We start from the raw sequence: 25665 nt of genomic DNA, 5'->3' as shown, positions 1-25665 counted from the left end.
CGAAAACGAGGATGGAAATGTGAAAAAAGTGAGAAAAAATGGACGAAAAAGAGAAAAAATTGATGAAAAAATGAGGAAAAAATGGACGAAAAAGTGACAAAAATTGACAAAAAAGTGATAAGAATTTGACAAAAAAATAAATAAAATTTGGCGAAAAATTGAGGAAAAAATTGACAAAATTTAATTTAAAAAAATTGACGAAAAGGTGACAAAAAAGTCACAAAAAATTGACAAAAATCAGATGACTGCCCAACAAAAAAATTGACGAAAAATGTATGAAAAAGTGACAAAAAATGTAAAAAACAAAAAACAAAAAAAATAACAAGAATTTGACAAAAAATTGAGAATAATTTGACGAAAAAGTGACAAAAAAGTCACGAAAATTTGAGATGACTGCCCAACAAAAAAAGTGATGAAAAAAAATCTGATGACGTGAGGAAAAAGATCAATTTAGTTTTGTAGGTCTTAGCTTTCAAATGAGGCGTTACACTGGCCTACAGGATTTGGGGTAAAACTGAACTGGAGAAAATGCTCTCGGTTCAGGCGGGAGTTAAGAGGTTAACCTTGTTCTAATATAGTGTATGAGTTCGAGTCACATCCAGTGCGAGTCAAAACGCGCTGCTGCACCTGATGATGTCACGAGGTGGGTCAGCTCCATTACAGAAAACCCCCGAAACTGGCTTCATTTTTGTCTTTTGAGGGTTTTCCTCACGGTGAGAAAGTCAGAATGATCCACCCGATGACGAAGTAGAAGAGGAACACGGGGTAGACCACCAGCGCCTTGCGATTGGGCGGCTGGCTGTCGGCGAGGAAGGCCGTGGAGGCGAAGGTGGACCAGCCGAAGGAGGCGGCCACCACCAGGAGGCGCACGGCGAAGCTCACGGAGTTGTTGGCGAGGAACAGGACGAGGCGGCAGACGACCAGCGCCACGGTGAGCGGCATGATGCAGTAGCCCAGCACGCACAGGCTCTGGAAGAAGGAGATGGTGCCGCCCAGGAGCTTGGAGTTCAGCGTGATGACGAAGGAGCCGAGCCACACGATCACGAACACCTGAGGAGGAAGAGGACAGGCGTGTTTAACCCCTTAACTCCCACCTGGACCGAGCACGTTTTCTACAGTTTGGCTTTACCCCAGTCCAAAAGCTTCTGGAAAAAAGGTGAGAAAATAGCAACAACACTGAGACGAAAACAAGGATGGAAATGTGACAAAAAAGTGAGAAAACATTGACAAAAAAGGGACGAAAAATTGATGAAAAAGTGGCAAAAATGTCACAAGAAATTGACAAAAAATAGACGAAAAAATGACAAAAAATGTGACAAAAAAAATACAAAAAAGCGATAAAATTTAACAAAAAAATTGTCAAAAACTGGATAAAAAATGTGACAAAAAATGACAAAAATGTGATAAAAATTTGACTTTTTTTTTTTTTAAATGTGACCAAAAAATGACCAAAATGTGACAAAAAAATTGACAAAAATTTGATAGAAAATTGACGAAACAATGACAAAAATGTGACAAAAAATGACAAAAATTTGACAATAAAAAAAAAAAATGTGACAAAAAAACGACAAAAATGTGATGAAAAAATGACCAAAAAAATAACAAAAAAGTTACAAAAATGAGTTGAACACCCAACAAAAAAATGATGGAAAAAAAATCTGATGTGAGGAAAAAGATCCTCTCGGTTCAGGCGGGAGTTAAGAGGTTAACAATAGCAGAGACTAGTCCAGAACGCCCTAAAACCTAACCCCTGCCCCCCCGGGTTTACCTCTGCGAACTGCGGGCCCCCCTGGTCCTGGCTCTCCCCCGCTCCTCCCTGCAGCAGGAGGGCCAGGGTCACGCACAGCAGCAGCGGCCCCCACAGGTCCCAGTCCCGCAGCAGCGCCGAGCTCCTCTTCGGGTACAGCACATGCACGAACTTGTTCCCCACGGCCCGGAGATCCCGCAGCACCGTCTCCTTCACGGGCTCGTCCAGCGTGGACAGCTCGTCGTCCCGCCTGGAGGTCCCCATGGGCACCGAGATGTCCCCCTCCACCGCGATGTCCTCCGATATGGACACGTCCGCGAGCCCTGCGAACGGTCGGCTAGCATCGTCCGCCATCTTTAACTGACCGTTTCTGACTTTGTACCGTCCACAGAGCGAAGTCCCGGAAACGTGGCGTGTTTAATGGTTATATGTTCGAGTAAAAATCACGATCGAAGTCTGGAATGTTGAATAAAAGCGGATAAACTCGTAGATCCACTGACAGCTCCACGTCAGCGGTGGAGGCTGTTGTTTACTGCCGCAGGAGACGCTCGCGCACATCCGGCTGCGCGTTTAAGGACACTCGGAAACAAAAGTTAATATGGGACGTCTCTTTTAACTAATAATAATATTTTTACTTATAATAACAACAGTAATATAGTAATGATTATAGTAGTTAATAATACATGAATATAATGTGTTTTTTTTCTTTTCGTTTTTTGTTTGTTCGGCTTAGTTTGTTTCAAGGGGAGGGCTTGATTTGAAGTTTTGTGTGGGTTATTTTGTATTGTTAAAAAAAAAAGTATAAATAAAGTTTTCAAAAAATACATGAATACATACATACATAATACATGAATATATAATATATTAAACAGTTAAAATTAACAAAGTCTCTTTTTACCCCTTAACCCCCACCATAACCAAGCATTTTCTCCAGTTTGGCTTTACCCAACTCTAAAAGCTATGAAAAAAAGTTACAAAAACGCAGCAAAAAAGCGACAAAACATGATGGAAAAATTAGCAAAACGTAACAAAAAATGTGGCAAAAAGTGGTGCAAAGAATAAATTAAAATAAATAAATATGACGACAATGTGAGAGAAAAAAATAAATAAATCTCAGATCAGTTTTGTAAGTTTTGGCTTTCAAATGTGGCGCTACACAGGCCAAGCCCTCCAGTCGAGCACCTTTTAGATTTGGGTAAAGCTCGGTTGAATTAAGAGGTTAACTAATAATAACACAATTTGTTATATGATGATTATTTAATAATCATCATTATCATCATCATTCTTTATTATACAGACTCTAGGTCCATAATATTAACCTCTTAACTTCCGCCTGAACCGCATTTTCTCCAGTTCAGCTTTACCCAAATCCTGTAGGCCAGTGTAACGCCTCATTTGAAAGCTAAGATCTACAAAACTCATCTAAATGGATCTTTTTCCTCACATCATCACATTTTTTTCCATCTTTTTTTGGGGGGGGGGTATTCAACTCACTTTGTAACTTTTTTGTCATTTTTTTTAAATCAATTTTTTGTCGTTTTTTTTGGTCTTTTTTCGTCATTTTTTCGTCATTTTTTGGTCAAAGTTTTCTCACTTTTTTGTCACATTTCCATCATTGTTTTCGTCTCAGTTTTGTTGCTATTTTCACACCTTTTTTCCAGACGCTTTTGGATTGGGGTAAAGCCAAACTGGAGAAAATGCGCTCGGTTCAGGTGGGAGTTAAGGGGTTAATAATAACAATAATATAGTTATAATTACAGTAGTTAATACAATAAATGCTACAAGTCAAAATGTTATAGTTTAACCCACTCGGCTACACACAAGGCTGGATTTATACAGGGGCTTACAGGGCCTAAGCCCAGGGGCCCCTCAGGTGGAAGGGCCCCTGGGCATAAGGAGAAAAGGAGAGCTCCCTCTCTCTTTGCAGACTCCCTCACATGTAAGGCTTAATCAGACGACTTTGTACCCGAGACTAAACCAGGAATAAACCAGGACTAAACTAGGTCTTAGGTCTGAGCCATTTTCATTGAGTTGACTCTGGGAAAAAATAAGTACCTATTGCACCATTAAAATAAAATAAAAATCTCTTTGGGAGGACCCTCAGACCCCCCCTTTTAAATATGTCCCCCCCACCAGTCTGGCAGTAGGGTTCAAGGGTTCTTCCGCCAGGGCATGGAGCTCAAATTGGGGTCATTATGTTTAACTGTTTAACTTTTTTATTTTTTATTATTATTATTATTATTTTTTTACAAATTTGTCTTTTTTTAACTAGTGCTATGTTTGCGAAATTACTTCTTGTTCAAATAAATACAAAAAAATCATTCATTTGTCTTTTCATTGTAGAGAGAGAGAAATTGGACAGACAGACATACAGTATAAGGGGGGGCCTGAAAAAACTTTAGCCCCGGGGCCCATTTTACTTAAATCCGGCCCTGGCCACAGTTTACAAAAAAAAACCCAAAAAACTAATAGTCATAAATAGCAGAAAGTAATTATTACATTTTTAATATTTTTTTTTCCTCCGCTCTTTTCTGCCTTGTTAATGTGCATATAAACTAGCATTCAATTTAAAAAATAAAAATAATGCATCCTAATTAACGAAAATCTATCAGTTTTGTCACGTTTTTGCTGCGCACGTGAAGCGCTCCTTGTCGTTTGGTGATGACGCACAAATCCCGCGTCGGTGTCCGGTCCGTCGTTTGTTTACATCATGATTTTACGCGGATCGCCACCGTTACATGAATTATAGACTCATTTATTCCTATAATGCGCATTAAAGCACTCGGTCCAAAGCCAAACTCCGTCCCTGACGCGCTGCTCCAACTCTGCGGGGATTTGAGCGCTTTAAATCGGCGAAAAGATGAGGAGTTTTCGGCAAGTGGTGAACGCGGACTGCGACCTGCTCCTGAACCGCTTCCAACTGAGCGAGTCCGTGCGCTTCGAGGTGTTCAGCCAGATCTGGAGGGACATGAAGTTTGAGCAGATCTTCTAGTAGGTTTTAATGACGCTTAATTACCCACACATTCATAAACAAAGGTGTAAAGGACGAGCAATGAGGGCCATGTGGTGGAACTGGCAGTGTAACGTTAACTTCCTATTATATATGGGCCTTTTTAACCTCTTACCTCCCGCCTGAACCGAGAGGATCTTTTTCCTCACGTCATCTGATTTTTTTTTCCATAATTTTTTTGTATTCAACTCATTCTTGTCACATTTTTGTCATTTTTTCGTCAATTTTTTTCATCCATTTTTTCGTCATTTTTTTAAATCATTTTTTTGTCACATTTTTGTCATTTTTTTGTCAAATTTTTATCAAATTTTTGTTATTTTTTTTGTCATTTTTTGTCACATTTTCGTCATTTGTTCGTCCATTTTTTATCAATTTTTTGTCACATTTTTGTCTTTTTTTAAAAAAATTTTTTGTCAAATTCTTTGTCACATTTTGTCACATTTTGGTCATTTTTTTTAATCAATTTTTTGTCACATTTTTGTCACTTTTTTGTCATATTTTCATCATTATTTTTTTTCAATTTCTTGTGACATTTTTGCCACTTTTTTGCAAGGTTAGATTAGAAGGTTCTTCAGAAGCAGGTGTTAGCGGCAGGTTAAAGAGGGGGTATTCTGCTTTTTTCAGTCACATAGCACCAGTCTATATCACACTACAATGATGACCATACCTTCTGTTGGTCTGTAAATGCAGTAAATTAGAATAACTGCCTTGTATAAAATGTCTCTCTCAAAATGGCTGTAGTGAATGTCTTGAAATAGGCCTCTGTCTCTTTAAGAACCTCTGAGCCTTTCCGACACGCCCCCTCCACACGCTGTCTGTGGCATCAGTGGGGAGGGGGTTCTGCTGAGGAGCAGTGGTTGGTTACTCGGCTGGTGACGAAAGCTCAGAGGCGTCTCCAGGAGGTGGGGGCGTTCCTAGGAGGACTCAGGCAAACCTATCCCTAAAATGGCCGCCATCAGAGTTTTTACAGATTACTCAGAAATACGTGAATGTGCCAAGGCAACACTTCAGGCATGTTTTTAATGAGGGAATGACATAATAACATGATGTAAAGCTTGAAAAAAAAATCGATTTTGCATAACACCCCCCCTTTAACAATAGTAAAAAAAAAAAATCTATATCTACCTGTGTGACATGGATGTTGTTCTGTTATAATTGATTGTACAGTTTGTGTGATTTTATTGTGGCAGCATTTGAATTCTGTTTGGAAATGTGTCTTGTATACCCATGAGGGCACTTACTTATGTGCAAAACACAATAATAATCAAATAAATCAGATCAGTAGCCTAGCTTAGCATGAGCGCCGTGAATCTGTGGTCCTGGATCTGCAGCGGCTCCAGTCTGCAGGTTTAACAATGTGCTGCGATAAATCTCGAAGCGCTGCGGTGCGATAAACCGGCAGACTGGAGCCACTGCAGATCCATGACCGCAGATTCACGGCCGTCTTGTATCAGAACCTGCCAGTCATCAAATCCGATCCAATCCGATACTCTAAAAATGCCCGGATCGGCTACCGCTACTGAATATCGGATCGGTACAGCCCTAATAAAGGCACACGAATAATATAGGTCGACTATGTGGATGATGACATTTTGCAAGCAGCAATAGCACTTACTCTTTACTCGTCCGTCCTCCATTTTGACTTTAACACCATCATTGTGTTCTCCCGCCCTGTCTTGTCTCGCAGTGGCACAGCGAAGCACGAGAGCAGATCGTTCAGTCGGCTGGTTTTAGACACGGCCTACGAGTTCCTGCTGCCGCCGTTCACTTTCCAGATCCGAGTGGGAGCGCTCTACCTCCTGTACGCGCTGTTCCACTGTCAGACCGCGGATCCGCCGGAAAAGGTCTGAAACACCAACTAACTTCACGCTCTATTTACCCATCAGTGGTTCCCGAAATGACCACGGGAATGACCTCGTCCAGGAACAAAACATTCAAATTTTAAGGAATCTGTATCATGCTGTTTTAGCCATTCCAAAGTAAAGTATAGGCATTTATTTGATTTATTTCGCCATTACCACTATGGAGTAATCATTAACTAGTAAAGTAACACATTTTTGTGATGAATACAAGTATTTTCTGGAGGTATTTTTCAAACCAGGAAGACACAGCGCTTCGATTCAGTTAACTCCGCCCCCTCTCCCCTAGTTCATGCAACTTTACTGTAGTAGAAATAAAAATATCACAGCAATAAGTTAAGTTACTTCACACAATGCAGTTATAAGGAGTTGACATCTCCAAGACAGCTTCATAAATGGCTAACACACAAGCTAACACACAAGCTAACACACAAGCTAACACACACTAACACACAAGCTAACACACAAGCTAACACACAAGCTAACACACAAGCTAACACACAAGCTAATACACAAGCTATCACACTCGCTAATACACACGCTAACACACAAGCTAACACACACTAACACACAAGCTAACACACAAGCTAACACACAAGCTAACACACAAGCTAACACACAAGCTAAAATACAAGCTAACACACAAGCTAACACACACGCTAACACACACACGCTAGCACACAAGCTAACACACACGATAATACACATGCCAACACACAAGCTAACACACAAGCTATCACACTCGCTAATACACACGCTAACACACAAGCTAACACACACTAACACACAAGCTAACACACAAGCTATCACACTCGCTAATACACACGCTAACACACAAGCTAACACACACTAACACACAAGCTAACACACAAGCTAATACACAAGCTAACACACAAGCTAACACACAAGCTAACACACAAGCTATCACACTCGCTAATACACACGCTAACACACAAGCTAACACACACTAACACACAAGCTAACACACAAGCTAATACACAAGCTAACACACAAGCTAACACACAAGCTAACACACAAGCTATCACACTCGCTAATACACACGCTAACACACACTAACACACAAGCTAACACACAAGCTAATACACAAGCCAACACACAAGCGAACACACAAGCTAACACACACGCTAGCACACTCGCTAATACAAACTCTAACACACACTAACACACAAGCTAAAATACAAGCTAACACACAAGCTAACACACATGCCAACACACAAGCTAACACACAAGCTATCACACTCGCTAATACACACGCTAACACACACTAACACACAAGCTAAAATACAAGCTAACACACAAGCTAACACACATGCCAACACACAAGCGAACACACAAGCTTACACACAAGCTATCACACAAGCTAACACACACTGACACACAAGCTAACACACAAGCTAACACACAAGCTAACACACAAGCTAACACACAAGCTAACACACAAGCTAACACACAAGCTAACACACACGCTAGCACACTCGCTAATACAAACTCTAACACACTTGCTAATACACGCGCTAGCACACACGCTAACACACAAGCTAAAATACAAGCTAGCACACAAGCTAACACACACGCTAGCACACTCGCTAATACAAGCGCTAACACACTTGTTAATACACATGCTAACACACAAGCTAAAATACAAGCTAGCACACAAGCTAACACACACGCTAGCAGACAAGCTAACACACACGCTAACACACAAGCTTGCACACAAGCTTACACACAAGCTATCACACAAGCTTACACAAAAGCTAACACACAAGCTAACACACAAGCTTGCACACAAGCTAACACACAAGCTAACACACAAGCTAAAACACAAGCTAAAACACAAGCTAACACACAAGCTAACACACAAGCTAACACACAAACTTGCACACAAGCTTACACACAAGCTTACACACAAGCTAACACACAAGCTAGCACACAAGCTTACACAAAAGCTAACACACAAGCTAACACACAAGCTAACACACAAGCTAAAACACAAGCTAAAACACAAGCTATCACACAAGCTAACACACAAGCTTGCACACAAGCTTACACACAAGCTAACAAACACACAAGCTAGCACACACGCTAACACACAAGCTAACACACAAACTTGCATACAAGCTTACACACAAGCTTACACACAAGCTAACACACAAGCTAGCACACAAGCTAACACACAAGCTAACACACAAGCTAGCACACAAGCTTACACAAAAGCTAACACACAAGCTAACACACAAGCTAACACACAAGCTAACACACAAGCTAAAACACAAGCTAACACACAAGCTAAAACACAAGCTAAAACACAAGCTAACACAATCAAAATCGACCCTTTATTACTTTTTCCACTTTATTTATTCATGTTTGTACAGATCCGTTTGGCTTTGAAGGACTGGGACGAGGTGCTGAAGCTGGAGAAGGATTCTTTGGAAGCTCAGCACTTCGATGTGGTTTTTGTTTTGAGGAAACTTCTGCACGAGAAAGCCTTCGTCTTCACGGCGATGCCTCGACTGGTGAGTGTCCGGGCTTTGCATCTGGTGTTGAACCCGTTTCATATTTCCCTTCTCGTCTTTGTGAAGCTGCTGTTCGAGAGGAAGAAGGTTCCCCATCGCGCTCCGGTTTGTGAGAGCTTCGTGGAGAAACCGTCAGCTCCTCAGACGCTCATCAACAACAGCCTGTTAGAGGTAAAAGCACGGACTCTTAAGTATGGACATAAGTATGAAGAACTTAAGTTTAAAATAATACAAATGAAAGAGTCATCCAAATATTTAGGCGTTAAAGTAAAGCCTCGATCCATGAGTGATTTCAGTCTGCTGATTCTGGGACAGTGGGCGGGCTTCTCTCCAGTGTGGATGCGCTGGTGAAGCTTCAGGGTCTTCTTGCATATAAACTCTTTTCCACGCTGGTCACAGGAGAACCGTTTCCCTGAGTGAAGGTTCTGATGAACTTTCAGATACATTTCACTGGTAAAAGACCTGCCACACTGCTCACACTGGTACCTTATATTCTCATGGACGACTTGCTCGTGTCTTCTGAGAGCACTTTGACATTTGAATTTTTTCCCACAGAACATTTTACAGACGTACACGTGCTGTCCTCCTGCGTGCATCCGTTTATGTCGCTCTAAGGTGGGTTTAGAGGAGAGGTGTTTTCCACACTCATCACAGGGAAAGGTCGTTTTACTGTGAGTGCGTTTGTGTTGTGTCAATGCGTCTTTGCGATGAAAAGCGTTTCCACACTGGTCACAGCGATGTCTCTTTTCTTCTGTGTGAATGAGGCGGTGAACTCGTAAAGCTGATAAACGTCCGAAACTCTTCCCGCACTCGTCGCAGCTGAAGTCTCGCTTTCTTGTGTGAACGACTGCGTGCCGTTTAAGTGCTGTCTTCTTTGTAAACGATGACCCACACAGGTCACATGTGAACGGCCTCTCTCCAGTGTGGACTCTCATGTGGGCGGTGAGCTGTGATTTTTTAGTAACCCTTTTATCACACACGGAGCAGCAGAGGAGATTTTTTAGGAGATATTTTGTGGCTGAATGACTTCCCACACTCAGCACAGCAGTTTTCGCTTTAGGGGCATCGTCAGCATCTGCCTGTCAAAACAAACACCAGAGTTATTCATTAAAACCAGTGATATTTCTGTGGCTTCATGAAAGTCTCAGAAACTGAAGTCCGTCTCCTTGACGCACCGTAATATTACATCAGTGATAAGGAAAAACTTGGGAGTGGATCTCTCCCTCACGACGTTTCTCTTTTCTGGGTTTCTCAGTTTTTTCCTCACTCTGCTGCCACTTTGGACTTTGGATTATTTTGAGCAGGTAGTGACTTTGTCTGAGATAAGAACATTAATTATGACACTTTTAGCCTAATTATACCATCTGTTTTACTTCATAGTTTATACCACAGACTTAACCATCATTGGCCTTTTATTTTAAAAATGTTAAAATGTTGAAGCTGTTTGACGTTTGGGACGTGGCCTATGATCAAAAATACCATTTTCCTGAGGTCTTCGTTTCCACAAACTGCAAGAGAACATTAAGTATTAAGTAGGGATTGCCAGAGGCGGGTAGTACTTACAGTGCCTCTCGTAAGTATTCATACACCTTGAACTTTTGCACATTTTGTCATGTTTACAACCCTAAACATAAAGATTTTATTTTGATTTTTTTACTGAACGTTCACACACAAGTAACAGACAACTGTGAAGTGAAAGCGAAATGATACATGATTCTGTTATTTTTCCAAAAATAGAAAAGTGAAAAGTGGGACGTGCATAAGTATTCATACAGCATTTTCTGAGTGCATTAAATTGCCTTTATAACATTCCTAATGACTCCAGAATGTTCACACCTTGGCCTAACGGTTAAATAGAGGCCACCTGTGTGTAATCTACTCTCAGTATAATTACAGCAGTTCTTTTAGGCCCTCAGAGCTGTGATCGGAGTGTATTGGTCACTAAACAACATCATGAAGGTCAAGGAGCACCAGAGAGGTCAGGGATAAAGCTGTGGAGAAGTTTAAAGCAGCATTAAGTTATACAAAGATTTCCCAAGATTTAAACATCTCCCGGAGCAACTGTTCAATCCATCATTCAGAAATGTAAAGAGTAAAGCACCACTGCCAACTTACCAAGACACGGCTGTTCACGTAAACTAACAAACTGAACCAGGAGAACACTGGTCAGAAATACAACCAAGTGCCCCATGATAACTCTGGAGGAGCTGTGAAGTCCTGCCGCTGAGCTGGGTGAATCTGTACATGGGACAACTATGAGTCTTACTCTACACAAATCTGGCCTTCATGGACGAGTGGAAGAAGAAAGCCATTATTGAAAGGAGGCCATAAGAAATCCCGTTTGAAGTTTGCTAGAAGTCATATGGAGGACACAGCTCCATGTGGACGAAGGAGCTTTGGTCAGATGAGAGAAAAATATAACTTTTTGGACCAAATGCAAAACATTATGTATGGAGCAAACCTGACACTGCTCATTGTCCTGAGTGCACCATCCCCAGTGTCAAATATACGGGGGGGGGCATCATGCTGTGGGGCTGCTTTTCCTCAGCGGGGACTGGGGAGATTGTAAGAATAGTTGTGAAGATGGATGGAGCCAAATACAGAGACATTTTGGAGGAAAACCTGCTGGAGTCAGAAAGAGAACTGAGGCTGGGGCGGAGATTCACCTTCCAGCAGGACAATGACCCTAAACACAAAGATAAATCTCCAATGGAATGGTTCAATAAAAACATATTAATGTGTTAGAATGGCCCAGTCAAAGTCCTGACCTAAATCCTATTGAAAATCTGTGGAATAATCTGAAAACTGCTGTTCACAAACGCTCTCCTTCTAATGTGACAGAGCTGGAGTTGTTTTGTAAAGATGAATGGGCTAAAATGTCAGTCTCTACATGTGCAAATCTTGTAGAGTCAGACCCCAGAAGACTTGCTGCTGCTTATTACAGCAAAAGGGGGTCCCACAAAGTATTCATTCATGCTGTATGAATACTTATGCAAGCCCCACTTTTCACTTTTCTATTTTTGGAAAAATAACAGAATCATGTATCATTTTGCTTTCACTTCACAGTTGTCTGTTACTTGTGTGTGAACGTTCAGTAAAAAAATCAAAATAAAATCTTCATGTTTAGGGTTGTCAACATGACAAAATGTGCAAAAGTTCAAGGTGTATGAATACTTTCGAGAGGCACTGTAGATACATTTACTCAAATATTGCTAAAGTACATGTAATCAAGTTCTCAAGTAGTATTAGTGTGTTACTAGGACACTTGTATAAAATATGCAAACAACATTTCAATCCAAAATTAGCTCAATAATAACTTTTACACATTTACTTTAATTGTTTTTGTATTAATGGCCACCATTTTCCAGATGAAATAAATAAAGTTCCCAAAGCTCCTGCACATTTGGCTTCATTGAAAAGCTCTAAATGAGTGAATCAGTTTAGTTTTGTACTGATGGAGATATTCAGGTTCAGAGGTGGAGGATTTACATGTGCCACCAAAACTACAAACAAAGTCACTAGTGTTGTGATGATATCGTCCATATCATCGTCCATCACGATGGATGAGCCACCATCGCGAGGCCACGCCCCCTCCTGTCACAAACACGCAGCTCCGACGCAAACTTCTGAATATTGTCCCGTTCACCCTCTGTTTCTTAAACATTACGTTGAAATTGAGCAAATGCAAATAATAAGCTCCGATTTACATTTGTATTAGTGTGATAAGAGCACTGATATCGAGGAGTTGACGCTCTGAATAAGTCGTTCTCTCAGACTTTACGCACAAGTTTTAACACATTTCTGTTGCAAAATTCGTGTTCCGTGACTGTGTTCAGGTCATGTTAGTTTAGATCCATTTCTCCTGCAATCTCACATTTTCCTAACATACATAGTAATATGCAGCATAGATATAGGCTATGTAAATGTCTTTAAAAATGCTTAGAATGAGAAATGGACGACATCATCGTCCATCACGATGGTTCACTGTAAACATCGTCAACAAAGGAACAAAGTAAACTCACTCCAAAACAAACAGAAACCAGCTCTGAGCCAACAGCAGATATAAAACAATATGTGAGATAAAAACAAACCTTTAAACTGGACTGTTTTGGATCCTTCAAAACAAAAATACAAAGTTAGTGTAAAGCCTAAATCTCCACAGTTCTTCCGCTCAGCAGAAAGCAGCTCGTGCACAGGCCTGTTCAGGAAGAGGAAGTTCCCTTTCCTAAAGTTTCCTCCAGACGCTGTTGACGTGATCACATGACCAGACCCGTGCTCTGAGTCAGACTCCAACATCAAAAGTAAAATACTGTTTCAGTGCTGAGGAACTGAGTGTGAGTGAAAACAGGATTAAACAAATCTGTACATTTCAAAAAGTGAAGTAAACATGTGAGTAAAACTACAGGTCTTTGTACTCAGTTACATTTACTCGAGTACTGATGTGTCTTCACGTTTCTAAAGCCAGTCTGTTTTCAGGAGTTGTCCAATGTCCACGGCCTTTACGAGAACCTGAAGTCGTCGGTCTGTCCTCAGTCCGACTCCAGTCTGAGTCTGACCCATCCAAACATGGTCCAGACCCTGAGGGGCACCGTCCTGGACTTCTACAGGTGGCAGCAGGACAAGGTGGGCTTTAAACCGAGTAAACCAGGAGCAAACGGGACTGAATGTGTCTATGAACCATTTCCTCTTTTTCCCCTCAGTTTGTTCAGGCCGGATCGAGTCGTGATGAAGACGGCGGAGACGGGACGTCCTCTCAACAGGAGGTCAGATCATCAACTTATTACAACAACAATTACACAAGTAGGTTACACTGCGTTCCACATTATTATGCAAATGACATTTTTCTAAGATTTTCTAAATGATCAACTCAAATGACAGTCAGCGTAATTCATTAGTGTTTAACCCCTTAACTCCTGAACCGAGCACATTTTCTCCAGTTTGGCTTTACCCCAATCCAAAAGGAAAAAAGGAAAAAAGGTGAGAAGATAGTGACAGAACTGAGACGAAAACAATGATGAAGATGTGACAAAAAATGGACAAAAATTTGACAAAAAAAATTATAAAAAAGTGGCAAAAATGACACAAAATTTGACAAAAAATATACAAAAAAATGACAAAAAAATGACAAAAAAAATGACAAAAAATATGACAAAAATTGACAAAAAATGATGAAAAATTGACAAAAAATTATGAATTATGAAAAAGTGGCAAAAATGTGATGAAAAATTGACAAAAAAGACAAAAAATTGACAAAAAAATGGACAAAAAATTGACAAAAAAAAATATGAAAAAGTGGCAAAAATGTCACAAAAATTGACAAAAAATGTATGAAAGAATGACAAAAATGTGACAAAAAATGGACAAAAAAATGACAGAAAGTGACAAAAAATGATGAAAAATTGACAAATAATGATGAATTATGAAAAAGTGGAAAAAATGTCACAAAAAAGCGACAAAAAGTTACAAAATATAGTTGAAAACCCCCCAAAAAATGATGAAAAAAAAATCTGATGATGTGAGGAAAAAGATCCATTTAGATGAGTTTTGTAGATCTTAGCTTTCAAATGAGGCGTTACACTGGCCTACAGGATTTGGGTAAAGCTGAACTGGAGAAAAGGCTCTCGGATCAGGCGGGAGTTAAGAGGTTAACTGTTAGAGGATCATTTAAATGTGATTGAAAAAACCTCCCTGTGATAACAGTATTTTTTTCAAGAATGAATATAGGAAATCCTCATGTTTTGCTTGAGGCTCCAAAGGTTCTCAATGGGGTTGAAGTCAGGGTAGGAGGGGGTCCACATCATGAGTTTCTCTCCTTTTATGCCCATAGCAGCCAGTGATGCAGAGGTTTTCTTTACAGCAGGACATGGTGCGTTGTCATGATGAAGATGATCTTGTTCTTGTTTGTTTGTACCATAGAAGAAAGTGGTCAGTCAGAAAGAGGTCATTTTCACACCTTCAGGGATCCTAAAGGGGTCGACCAGCTCTCTCCCCATGATTCTGGCCTAAAACATGACTCCGCCCCCTCCTTGCTGACGTCACAGCCTTGTTGGGACATGGTGGCCATTCACCAACCGTCCACTACTCCATCCATCTGACCATCCAGGGTCACACGGCCTCATCAGTGAACAAGTGTTTGTAAATGAGTCCTCATGTATTTCTTCAGCTTCAATGAACAGTTTAGGGGAGGCCGGATAGAAGGTTTATGCACAACTGCAGCCTCTGAAGGGTCCGACACCTTCATGATCGGGGGCACCAGCAGTTTTGTAGCAGCTGTTCTCTTAATCTGATGTGTTTTTTCTGGCAGAAACCGTCCTCATTGTGGCTTTATCTGCACAAACCCGAGTGTGTCTGAATCAAATCTCTTATCTGTATGATGATTAAGCTTAATCTTTCATAAAATATCGAAGGTTTTCATACCTAGACCAAGGACTTCAACTATTTCACGCTTTTCATCAGCAGACATTCTTTTTCTTTACCATCTTGCTTGAAAACGATGATCTGCTTGAAAATGATGATCTGCTTAACCTCTTAACTCCCACCTGAACGGATCCCATTTTCTCCAGTTTGGCTTTACCCTAATCAAAAAGCTTCTTGGGAAAAAAGCACCAAAACAGCCACAGAAAATGAGAAGAAAACAAGGATGTAAACGCGACAAAAAGGAAACAAATCTCAACAAAAATGTGACAAAAACTCAACCCAAAAATGACAAAAATTCAACAAAAAAATGACAAAAAATCAACAAAAATGTGACAAAAAAACAACAACAAAAATTACAAAATTATGACAAAAAAAATTAAAAAAAGGTGACACAACACAGCAACAACGCGAGGAAAAAGATCAGTTTTGTGGGTCTTAGCTTTCAAATGAGGTGTTACACAGACCTATATAACAACCTAAGAGGACAGAATGCATTTGGTTCAGGCGGGTGGTAAGAGGTTAATAATGTGGAACATCCTTTTTCAGCAGTTTTTTCCCTCAACTGGGCTTAACCTGAAAACTAATCATCCCAGGTCTCTGAGATTAATGTCAGTGATTCAAAGAGCCCGAGACACAAAACCATCCAGGTTTTTGTTTTTTACCTTTTTGACGCTGAAATACAGTTTTCATAATAATTTGGAACGCGGTGTAGAGTTCATACACTGCGTTCCAAATTATTATGCAAATTGTACTTTTGTGTCAAAAAGGTAAAAAAAATAACAATAATAATGAAACTCATGGATGGTATCGTGTCTTGGGGCTCTATGAATCACTGACATTAATCTCAGAGACCTGGGATTATTAGTTGTCGGGTTAAGCCCAGTTAAGGGAAAAACTACTGAAAAAGGGTGTTCCACTTTATTATGCAGATCATCATTTTCAAGCAATATGGGAAAGAAAAAGGATCTCTCTGCTGATGAAAAGCGTGAAATAGTTGAATGCCTTGGTCTAGGTATGAAAACCTTCGATATTTCATGAAATATTAGGCGTAATCATCGAACTGATAAGAGATTTGTGGATGATTCAGACACACACGGGTTTGTGCAGATAAAGGTACAACATGGACGGTTTCTGCCAGACAAACACATCAGATTATTAGAACAGATGCTACAAAGCAGCAGACAGGTATTTGAAGCTGCTGGTGCCTCTGGAGTCTCCCGAACATGAAGGTGTAGGACCTTCCAGAGGCTGCAGTTGTGCATAAACCTTCAATCCGGGCCTCCCCTAAACTGTTCATTGAAGCTGATGAACAGAAACGGCTGCAGTGGCTCAGAAATACATGAGGACTCATTTTCAAACAGTCTTGTTCACTGATGAGGCCGTGTAACCCTGGATGGTCAAATCAATGGAGTAGTGGATAGTTGGTGAATGACCACAATGTCCCAACAAGTCTGTGACGTCAGTAAAGAGGTGGCGGAGTCATGTTTTGGGCCAGAGTCATGGTGAGAGAGCTGGTCGGCCTCTTTAGGCCCTTTTAGGATCCCTGAAGGTGTGAAAATGACCTTTGAAAAATATGTGGAGTTTCTGACTGACCACTGTCTTCTATGCTACAAAAAGAAGAGCCGTGCTTTCCCTAACAAAATACTCTTCATGCATGACAACGCACCATGTCCTGCTGCAAAGAAAACCTCTGCATCACTGGCTGCTATGGGCATAAAAGGAGAGAAACTCATGATGTGGACCCCCTCCTTTCCTGACCTCAACCCTGTTGAGAACCTTTGGAGCCTCAACAAAAAAAACTATTGTGAGGGTGGGAGGCAGTTTTCATCCAAACAGCAGCTCTGGGAGGCTATTCTGACATCCTGCAAAGAAATCCAAGCAGAAACTGTCCAAAAACTCACAATTTTAATGGATTTAAGAATTTTGAAGCTGCTTCACACAAGGGCTCCTATGGTAAAATATAACTTGACCTGTTAATATTTTTTTGATTGAAATAGCTTCTGATTTCAGTAAGTATGACCTCCTAATGCTACAAATACAACAAATTACCATTTTCAGTTAATTACAAGCTTTAAAATGTATTGAAACAATGAGTTGCATAATAATTTGGAACAGTGGATTTTGAGGTTTTTACTATATTTATTTTTGAATAAAATACTGTTATCACTGGGAGATTTTTTCCACCACATTTAAATGATCCTTTACCAGTTAAAGACTTGAAAATTATGCTGACTCTCATTTGAGTTGACAATTTAGAAAATCTTAGAAAAATGTCATTTGCATAATAATTTGGAGCGCGGTGTAGAGTTCATACAGGCGTCAGCCAGTCAAATGTAAAGACCATGCACTTTGTCTTTGTGCGTATTCGACGTTTCTAATGACCCATTGTTGAGCCTTTACTTCCATGTAACCGTTTGAGCACAGCTGTGTGTTTGCTTTGTGCAGAGTTCCAGACGAGCAGACCTTCTGGCCTCCATCAAGACGCGAGCGTACGGAGAGGCGGCCGAGGTGCGCACGGCTCCAGCCTCAAACTCTCTCTGGATTCACCTCGTTGTTCTCAAAGTGAAACATGTCCTCGTCCTTTTCCAGGTGTTAAAGTCTCGGCGACATCGTGCGGTGGAGGTGGATCACGTGACCAGTCGTGAGTCAAACCCCGCCCCCTCATCGAGATACCAGAGAAAGAAACAGAAAAGTCTGAAGTACAGAACCACGGCCAACGTCTGCGTGTCGGGTGAGGAAGTCGAGTCGTGGCAGAAAAATCGAGTCTTTGTCTCGTGTTAGATGGAGATGGGAGACTTCACACTGTGATTGTTGCTTCTTTAAACCCTTCTTGTCTTGTTTTAGAGCCGTTTGTTTTTGTTTTTCAGGAGACGTTTGGAAGGACGCCTCGTCTGTCACCAACATCACTCGTCTCACCACTCTGACCTCTGACGGTAAAAACTACTCACGAAAAAGCACTCAAAGTATTTATTGGTTTGGTTTTTCAACTTGACTAAATCATGTTCCGGCTTAAAAGTCACATAGTATTTTGTTGTATGTTTGTTTTTATGCCAAAAACGGAAAAACGTTGGCGTGGTGTTAGTCTGAGGGGGTGTGGTGTTAGTCTGAGGGGGCGTGGTGTTAGTCTGAGGGGGCGTGTGTTAGTCTGAGGGGGCGTGGTGTTAGTCTGAGGGGGCGTGGTGTTAGTCTGAGGGGCGTGTGTTAGTCTGAGGGGGCGTGTGTTAGTCTGAGGGGGCGTGGTGTTAGTCTGAGGGGCGTGGTGTTAGTCTGAGGGGCGTGTGTTAGTCTGAGGGGGCGTGGTGTTAGTCTGAGGGGCGTGTGTTAGTCTGAGGGGGTGTGGTGTTAGTCTGAGGGGGCGTGGTGTTAGTCTGAGGGGGCGTGTGTTAGTCTGAGGGGGCGTGGTGTTAGTCTGAGGGGGCGTGGTGTTAGTCTGAGGGGCGTGTGTTAGTCTGAGGGGGCGTGTGTTAGTCTGAGGGGGGCGTGTGTTAGTCTGAGGGGGCGTGTGTTAGTCTGAGGGGGCGTGGTGTTAGTCTGAGGGGCGTGGTGTTAGTCTGAGGGGCGTGTGTTAGTCTGAGGGGGCGTGTGTTAGTCTGAGGGGGCGTGTGTTAGTCTGAGGGGGCGTGGTGTTAGTCTGAGGGGCGTGGTGTTAGTCTGAGGGGGCGTGTGTTAGTCTGAGGGGGCGTGTGTTAGTCTGAGGGGGGCGTGGTGTTAGTCTGAGGGGCGTGGTGTTAGTCTGAGGGGGTGTGGTGTTAGCCTGAGGGGGCGTGGTGTTAAACCAGTTTGTTTCTCTTTTTGCTTCAGAAAAACCTCCTCGAAGCTTCAAGAAATTCAAATGGAAGATGGAATCCAGCTGAGTTTTAGCATTTTTTTTTATTTTGTGTCTTAACAAACTTTTTAACTAGTGAAAATGTGACATTATATTTAAAACTTTTCAATGTAAAAACTGGTGAAAATGAATGAATGACGACGAGATGAACCTGGATTTTAAAAATGTGGTGTTTTTAAACCATTAAACTTTCTTCACTGTCGTCGACGCCTCAATGTTTCTGTTACAGGTTTTAGAACAAACATTTGGAAAGTGATAGTGGAGGTAATTTGAGAGCTGTTGCGAATGAAGCCGTCTGGACACGACAGCATCACCTCATGACATCAGCAGGGGGAGCGGAGCGTTGTGAGTTCTTATGGTTCTTGATGAGACCGACTGGACAAGAAACACAGGAGTTTTGTTTTATTTTAATGAGGGAACAAAATTAAAACTTGGAAAAATCTCAAGTCAATTAACAAAATAACAAAAATAATTATAATGTAGAAAAATCAGACTTTTCAATACAATAAGCCTCTAGCAATGAAACGTTGTGTGTGCTGATTCTGGGACAGTGGGCGGGGCAGACGGGGCAGGAACAGCCTGAGGTTTGGAGCCTCATGTTTGGAGTCGGTGAAGCCTTATTTCCAGTGGCTTCAGTTGGATCTGGTCTGAGGAGAGTTCGGCCGCTCGGTTTTGAACGCTCTGGTGTTTCAGGGCTTTTCTGCTCTGACCACGTCCATGAGGCTTCTCCACATGACTTTGTTTGTGCTGTTTCAAACTTCCCTGGTGACCAAATGCTCTCCCACACTCATCACAGACGTGTTTCCTCTCTTTTGTGTGCACGAGTTGGTGCTTTTTCAAATGTCCTGACTGAGAGAAAGATGTTCCACAGAGGTCACAGGTGAAGGGCTTGTCACCAGTGTGGACGCGCTGGTGAAGCTTCAGGCTGTTCTTGTCAAAATACCTTTTCTCACACTGGTCACAGGAGAACCGTTTCCCTGTGTGAAGGTTCTGGTGAACTTTCAGATACGCTTTACCAGCAAAGGATTCACCACACTGCTCACACTGGTACCTTATATTCTCATGGACGACTTTCTCATGTTTTGTTAGAGCATCTTTACTTTTGAATGTTTTCCCACAGAACGTTTTACAGACGAACACGTGCTGTCCTCCTGCGTGCATCCGTTTATGTCGCTCTAAGGAGGATTTTCTGGAGAGGTGTTTTCCACACTCATCACAGGGAAAGGTCGTTTTGCTGTGAGTGCCTTTGTGTCGTATCAACGCGCTTTTGAGACGAAAGGCTCTTCCACACTGGTCACAGCGATGTCTCTTTTCTTCTGAGTGAATGAGGAGGTGCTCTCGTAAAGTGTTTGAACGTCCGAAACTTTTCCCGCACTCGTCGCAGCTGAAGTCTCGTTTACTTGTGTGAACGACCGCGTGTAGTTTAAGTGTTCCCGTGTCTTTAAACGATGACCCACACTGGTCACATGTGAACGGCCTCTCTCCAGTGTGGACTCTCATGTGGGCGGTGAGCAGGTATTTTTTAGCAAACCTTTTATCACACACGGAGCAGCAGAGGAGATTTTTCCCGCTGTGGAATCTCTGATGCTTTGTTAGATTTGATTCATGGCTGAACGACTTCCCACACTCATCACAGCGGTGTCGTTTCTTTACAACAGTTTTCGCTTTAGGGGCATCGTCAGCGTCTGCCTGTCAAAACAAACAACAGAGTTATCTTTATCTGACCTGTTTGCCCTGGGAGACCCTTGACCCCGGTCGTGTGGGGTTCGACAACAGAGCTTTTCTTTTTTCTTTGACCTTTATTTAACCAGGAAAATCCCACTGAGATTAAGAATCTCCTTTTCAGGGGAGTCCTGGCCCCAGCGGGGAACCTATTGTACATGTCTTTAGTGGTAGAGGAAACCTGGGACCTTGAAGCTGTGCCACCAAAGATTCAAGGAGGGGTTAGAGAAGAGCATTAATTATTCCACTCTTGGCCTAATTACCTTCTGTTTTATTTCATAGATTGTACCACACAAATAACCATTATTGGACTTTTCTTATAGATATTTGAAGTATTTACTAACATTTTAAAAATATTTTCAACAGTGGCGTGTAATAAAAAAGAACTCACCATTTTCCTGAGCTCTTCTCGTCTCCACAAACTGCAAGAGAACATGAAGTATTCATTAGAAATATCCTGATCTGATATTCAGGAGCCGATCCAGGCATGTTCAGAGTAACTGATGGGATTTAATGAGGGGGCATTCTGCTTTTTTCAATCACATAGCACCAGTCTATATCACACTTCAATGATGACAAACCTTCTGTTTGTCTGTAAATGCAGTAAATTAGAATAACTGCCTTGTATAAAATGTCTCTCTCAAAATGGCTGTAGTGAATGTCTTGAAATAGGCCTCTGTCTCTTTAAGAACCTCTGAGCCTTTCCGACACGCCCCCTCCACACGCTGTCTGTGGCATCAGTGGGGAGGGGGTTCTGCTGAGGAGCAGTGGTCGGTTACTCGGCTAGTGACGAAAGCTCGGAGGCGTCTCCAGGAGGTGGGGGCGTTCCTAGGAGGACTCAGGCAAACCTATCCCTAAAATGGCCGCCATCAGAGTTTTTACAGATTACTCAGAAATACGTGAATGAGCCAAGGCAACACTTAAGGCATGATTTTAATGAGGGAATGACAAAATAACATGATGTAAAGCTTGAAAAAGTCCATTTTGCATAATACCCCCCTTTAATGACTGGATCGTGTCCGATCCCCCAAAAGCTGTGAATCTACCTCACCGGCTCCACCTGCAGGTTCATGCCGCAGTCGTAGGAGCCACTGCATATTCAAGACTGTGCTAAGCTAGGCTACTATCGCTAACGGTGCCATGCCTTTAGTCCGACGTCTCATTATTCTGAAATCTCTCTAACCCAGTTGTGTTGTGGATTAGAGAGTCATGCAACCACTGGCCATAACCTTAAAGGAACAGGTCATGGTTTTCCACACTGAGATATGTTCTTACCTGAGCTTAGACGAGTTGATACGTACCGGTCTGGTCTACCAAAGATGTTGTTAGCATTTGGCCTCTCCCAATGTATTCCTATGGCTCCAAACGGGGGTGAAATTAGAAGCGACCAAGCTCTTTCACAGGCACAAAGGTACAAAGGACGGGTACGTATCAACTCGTCTAAACTCAGGTAAGAACAAATCACAGAATGGAAAACGGTGGCCTGTTCCTTTAAGGTCAGTGGACTCTTGCCTGGACCTAATTTTATTTTTCAATATTGTTTTGTTGTTGCATGATTATAAATGCAACTAGAAAACGCTGTAATATCCAACAGGTCAACAATGTATATGTAATCTAATGTATAAAAATATATCAATATATACTTTATACTGATATACCTGATATAAAAATACAATAGTACAAAAAGACTGTATTGGATTGATATCGTCCAGCATGAATTTTTAACCACAAATGGACGCTTTAGCCTTAAATGTCATGAAAAAAACATTAAATTAGATTCAAACTGGCACACACACACACACACACACGCACACACACACATGCACACACACACACACACACACACACACACGCACGCACGCACGCACACATGCACACACACACACACACACACACATGCACACACACACACACACACACACACACACGCACACACGCACGCACGCACGCACACACACGCACGTACTCAATCTTGTACTTCTATCTTAGTGAGGACACTCATAGACCCTAACCCTTTTCTAAACCCAATTCTAACCGTAAAACCACATCCTGACCCTCAAACAGTCCTTCAAATAAGTGAGGACGACCCAAAATGTCCTCACTCTGTTGCTTAAAAACTCAAACTGGAGCTTCATTTACAATGAAATAAAGACTCGAAGGAAAATACTCAATGTCGTTGTTGTTTTTGAGATGCAGAAGTGTGGCTTTGAGCTGGGGTGAGGGAGGCACGAGTGACAAACAAACACAAGGTTAAACACACATTATTATCTTTATCATTATTATTATTATCTTAAGGAGACTGGAAACAAGTTTGAAAAGCAGTTCCTCGTCTCTAAAACACAGATCGATGCCTCACACTTTGTGCACAGGTTTTATCTTGCATCTTGATCTCTGACGCATGTTTCCTTCTCCATCTCAGGAAGAACAAAGTGTCTCAGAGATTCCACTGTTGATAAGTGGGGGTGCAGTTATTTCCTCCATCGAAACGGACAAAATAACTACAAGTGTCCACGAGAGAGGACGTGTTTAAACACTTAAATACTCTTAGAATGAGTCATACTATGTGTTAATGTGTTATTAGGACATTTATATCAAATATGCAAACAATACAATGTTTTACACATTTACTTTTCTTCTGTGTTTGTATTAATGGCCACCATTTTCCCAAAGCCTCTTCACATTTGGCTTCATTGAAAAGCTCTAAATGAGTGAATCAGTTTAGTTTCGTCCTGATGGAGATATTCAGGTTCAGAAATGTGGAGGATTTACATGTGCCACCAAAACTACAAACAAAGTCCCACCTGAAGTGAACCCCCATCGCCCCCACCTGTCAGTGCACTGGGCCGACGCCAACCAGAGGGTTATTGTTTAAATAACAAAGGCACAAAGTAAACTCACTCCAAAACAAACAGAAACCAGCTCTGAGCCAACAGCAGATATAAAACAATATGTGAGATAAAAACAAACCTTTAAACTGGACTGTTTGGATCCTTCAAAACAAAAATACAAAGTTAGTGTAAAACCTAAACCTTCACAGTTGTTCCGCTCAGCAGAAAGCAGCAGATGCACCGGCCACAAAGAGGAAGTCTGTCTGTGCAGCTTTCCTTTACAGATGCTGCTGATGTGACGTGATCACATGACCTGTCGCACATCAAGATAAAAGTCAGTTTAATTCACGACTTTAAACGAGAACAAGACGGTGTTAACCTCTTAACTCCCGCCTGAACCGAGAGCATTTTCTCCAGTTCAGCTTTACCCAAATCCTGTAGGCCAGTGTAACGCCTCATTTGAAAGCTAAGATCTACAAAACTAAATTGATCTTTTTCCTCTCATCAGATTTTTTTTCAGCACTTTTTTTTGTTGGGCAGTCGTCTCATTTTTGTCAAGTTTTCGTGACCTTTTGTCAAATTTTTCGGGTTTTTTTTGGTCCATTTTTTGTCAAATTTTTCTCACTTTTTCGGCAATTTTTTGTCAATTTCTGCCACTTTTTCGTCAATTTTTTCTCACTTTTTTCACATTTTCATCCTTGTTTTCGTCTCAGTTTTGTTGCTATTTTCACACCTTTTTTCCAGAAGCTTTTGGATTGGGGTAAAGCTGGAGAAAATGTGCTCGGTTCAGGTGGGAGTTAAGAGGTTAAAGTATCGAACTCTGTCACATCCTGAAAGTTCTGACGTAAAGTAAGGTCATATAAATGCGCTGACTGTTGTTTTTTTTTTAAAGAAGAGAAAGATAGAAATATTACCTCTATAACGTCTTTGCTAAATGTTCCATGTTTTTGAATATTACGTGGTATTTTGTCAGAAAATTAGGGTTAATACCTTGGTTTTCCAATTCTGGAGAACGCTTACTTGAAAGAAACGACAGAGATCAGTGCTTTGGTCGGCTTGCAAGGGAGAATAGCAGTTCACCACAGCTACGCAGTGTGGTTCTCCTGCACCCATTCTCAAAGAGTTATTTTCTGCACAGCCTTTTATTTAGTTTTTCCATAGCATATTACATACAGAGGTGGAGTTACATTTTACATTGTCCAATACATTTTTATCTAAGTGGGGAGGCCCGGCCCGTGCAAGGCCATCTGCTCTTAGTGATATACAGTTGGACTGCACGCTCCGGGGCCCCATGTTACTCAATGTCCTCCCGTCTCCTTCGTTGACTCGTTATTTCTGATACAAAACAGTTTCTTACCGATATCACTGGAACAATGTGAAACTTATGCTAATCTTGAAGATGAATTCAAATACTTAGTTAGTGCGTCATTCTCATGCCAATAATTTTATTGCATTTATTTCCATATTTCCGGTTCTATGACATATTTCCTGTTCAATATGAAAACGGTTCAGCCTCTACACGAGCCTGAGTCAGTGTCAGTGTACGGAAGAAGACTGGCTTCGTTGAGTTAGATTTGTGTTGGATCGCTAAGTAGAGCCCACAGTGGGTGATCGATCAGAATCACACCAGATGTTTCTTTAGATTTGGTTTATTGAAGTTACAACTGTTCGTGAGTGTGTATGTGTGTGTGTGTGTGTGGTTCTGAAACAGATAAACAGAAA

General features: G+C 41.5%; 3 protein-coding genes and 1 long non-coding RNA gene across 4 annotated transcripts; 1 reads left to right on the top strand and 3 right to left on the bottom strand.

Annotated features, from left to right (window-relative positions):
* Nucleotides 1-667: 667 nt before the first annotated feature.
* On the bottom strand, nt 668-2331 carry yipf6 (Yip1 domain family, member 6). The gene is made up of 2 exons (XM_079574097.1): nt 1769-2331; nt 668-1050 (listed from the first exon to the last, which is right to left on the bottom strand). Exons 1-2 carry the CDS (start codon nt 2099-2101, stop codon nt 709-711), a joined length of 675 nt encoding a protein of 224 aa, XP_079430223.1. The 5' UTR covers nt 2102-2331; the 3' UTR covers nt 668-708.
* Nucleotides 2332-4400: 2069 nt separating this feature from the next.
* On the top strand, nt 4401-19619 carry snapc1b (small nuclear RNA activating complex, polypeptide 1b). The gene is made up of 10 exons (XM_079573547.1): nt 4401-4738; nt 6445-6601; nt 9010-9150; nt 9217-9321; nt 13627-13773; nt 13851-13913; nt 18013-18075; nt 18157-18298; nt 18435-18500; nt 19369-19619. The coding sequence occupies exons 1-10, from the start codon at nt 4608-4610 to the stop codon at nt 19419-19421; spliced, it is 1068 nt and encodes a 355-aa protein (XP_079429673.1). The 5' UTR covers nt 4401-4607; the 3' UTR covers nt 19422-19619.
* LOC306975846 lies at nt 10192-24154 on the bottom strand. Its single transcript, XR_013793726.1, has 3 exons — nt 24083-24154; nt 10630-10658; nt 10192-10229 (listed from the first exon to the last, which is right to left on the bottom strand). It is a non-coding gene; the product is annotated as an uncharacterized lncRNA (long non-coding RNA).
* LOC306975793 (uncharacterized protein) lies at nt 19905-21532 on the bottom strand. Its single transcript, XM_079573546.1, has 2 exons — nt 21507-21532; nt 19905-21082 (listed from the first exon to the last, which is right to left on the bottom strand). The coding sequence occupies exons 1-2, from the start codon at nt 21507-21509 to the stop codon at nt 19988-19990; spliced, it is 1098 nt and encodes a 365-aa protein (XP_079429672.1). The 5' UTR covers nt 21510-21532; the 3' UTR covers nt 19905-19987.
* Nucleotides 24155-25665: the final 1511 nt, after the last annotated feature.

The sequence above is a fragment of the Gobius niger genome, assembly GCF_951799975.1.
Source record: "Gobius niger genome assembly, chromosome: 16".
Classification (NCBI taxonomy): Eukaryota; Metazoa; Chordata; class Actinopteri; order Gobiiformes; family Gobiidae; genus Gobius; species Gobius niger.
This window is presented reverse-complemented; position numbering and strand designations above follow the sequence as displayed.

Excerpts from the sequence above, each read along its gene's own strand:
- yipf6 (XM_079574097.1), bottom strand. The coding sequence starts at position 2,101 with ATGGCGGACGATGCTAGCCGACCGTTCGCAGGGCTCGCGGACGTGTCC. Across the intron at positions 1,051-1,768 it reads GGGGCCCGCAGTTCGCAGAG|GTGTTCGTGATCGTGTGGCT; the intron begins GTAAACCCGGGG and ends CTTCCTCCTCAG.
- snapc1b (XM_079573547.1), top strand. The coding sequence starts at position 4,608 with ATGAGGAGTTTTCGGCAAGTGGTGAACGCGGACTGCGACCTGCTCCTG. Across the intron at positions 4,739-6,444 it reads AAGTTTGAGCAGATCTTCTA|TGGCACAGCGAAGCACGAGA; the intron begins GTAGGTTTTAAT and ends CTTGTCTCGCAG. Across the intron at positions 9,151-9,216 it reads TCACGGCGATGCCTCGACTG|CTGCTGTTCGAGAGGAAGAA; the intron begins GTGAGTGTCCGG and ends GTCTTTGTGAAG.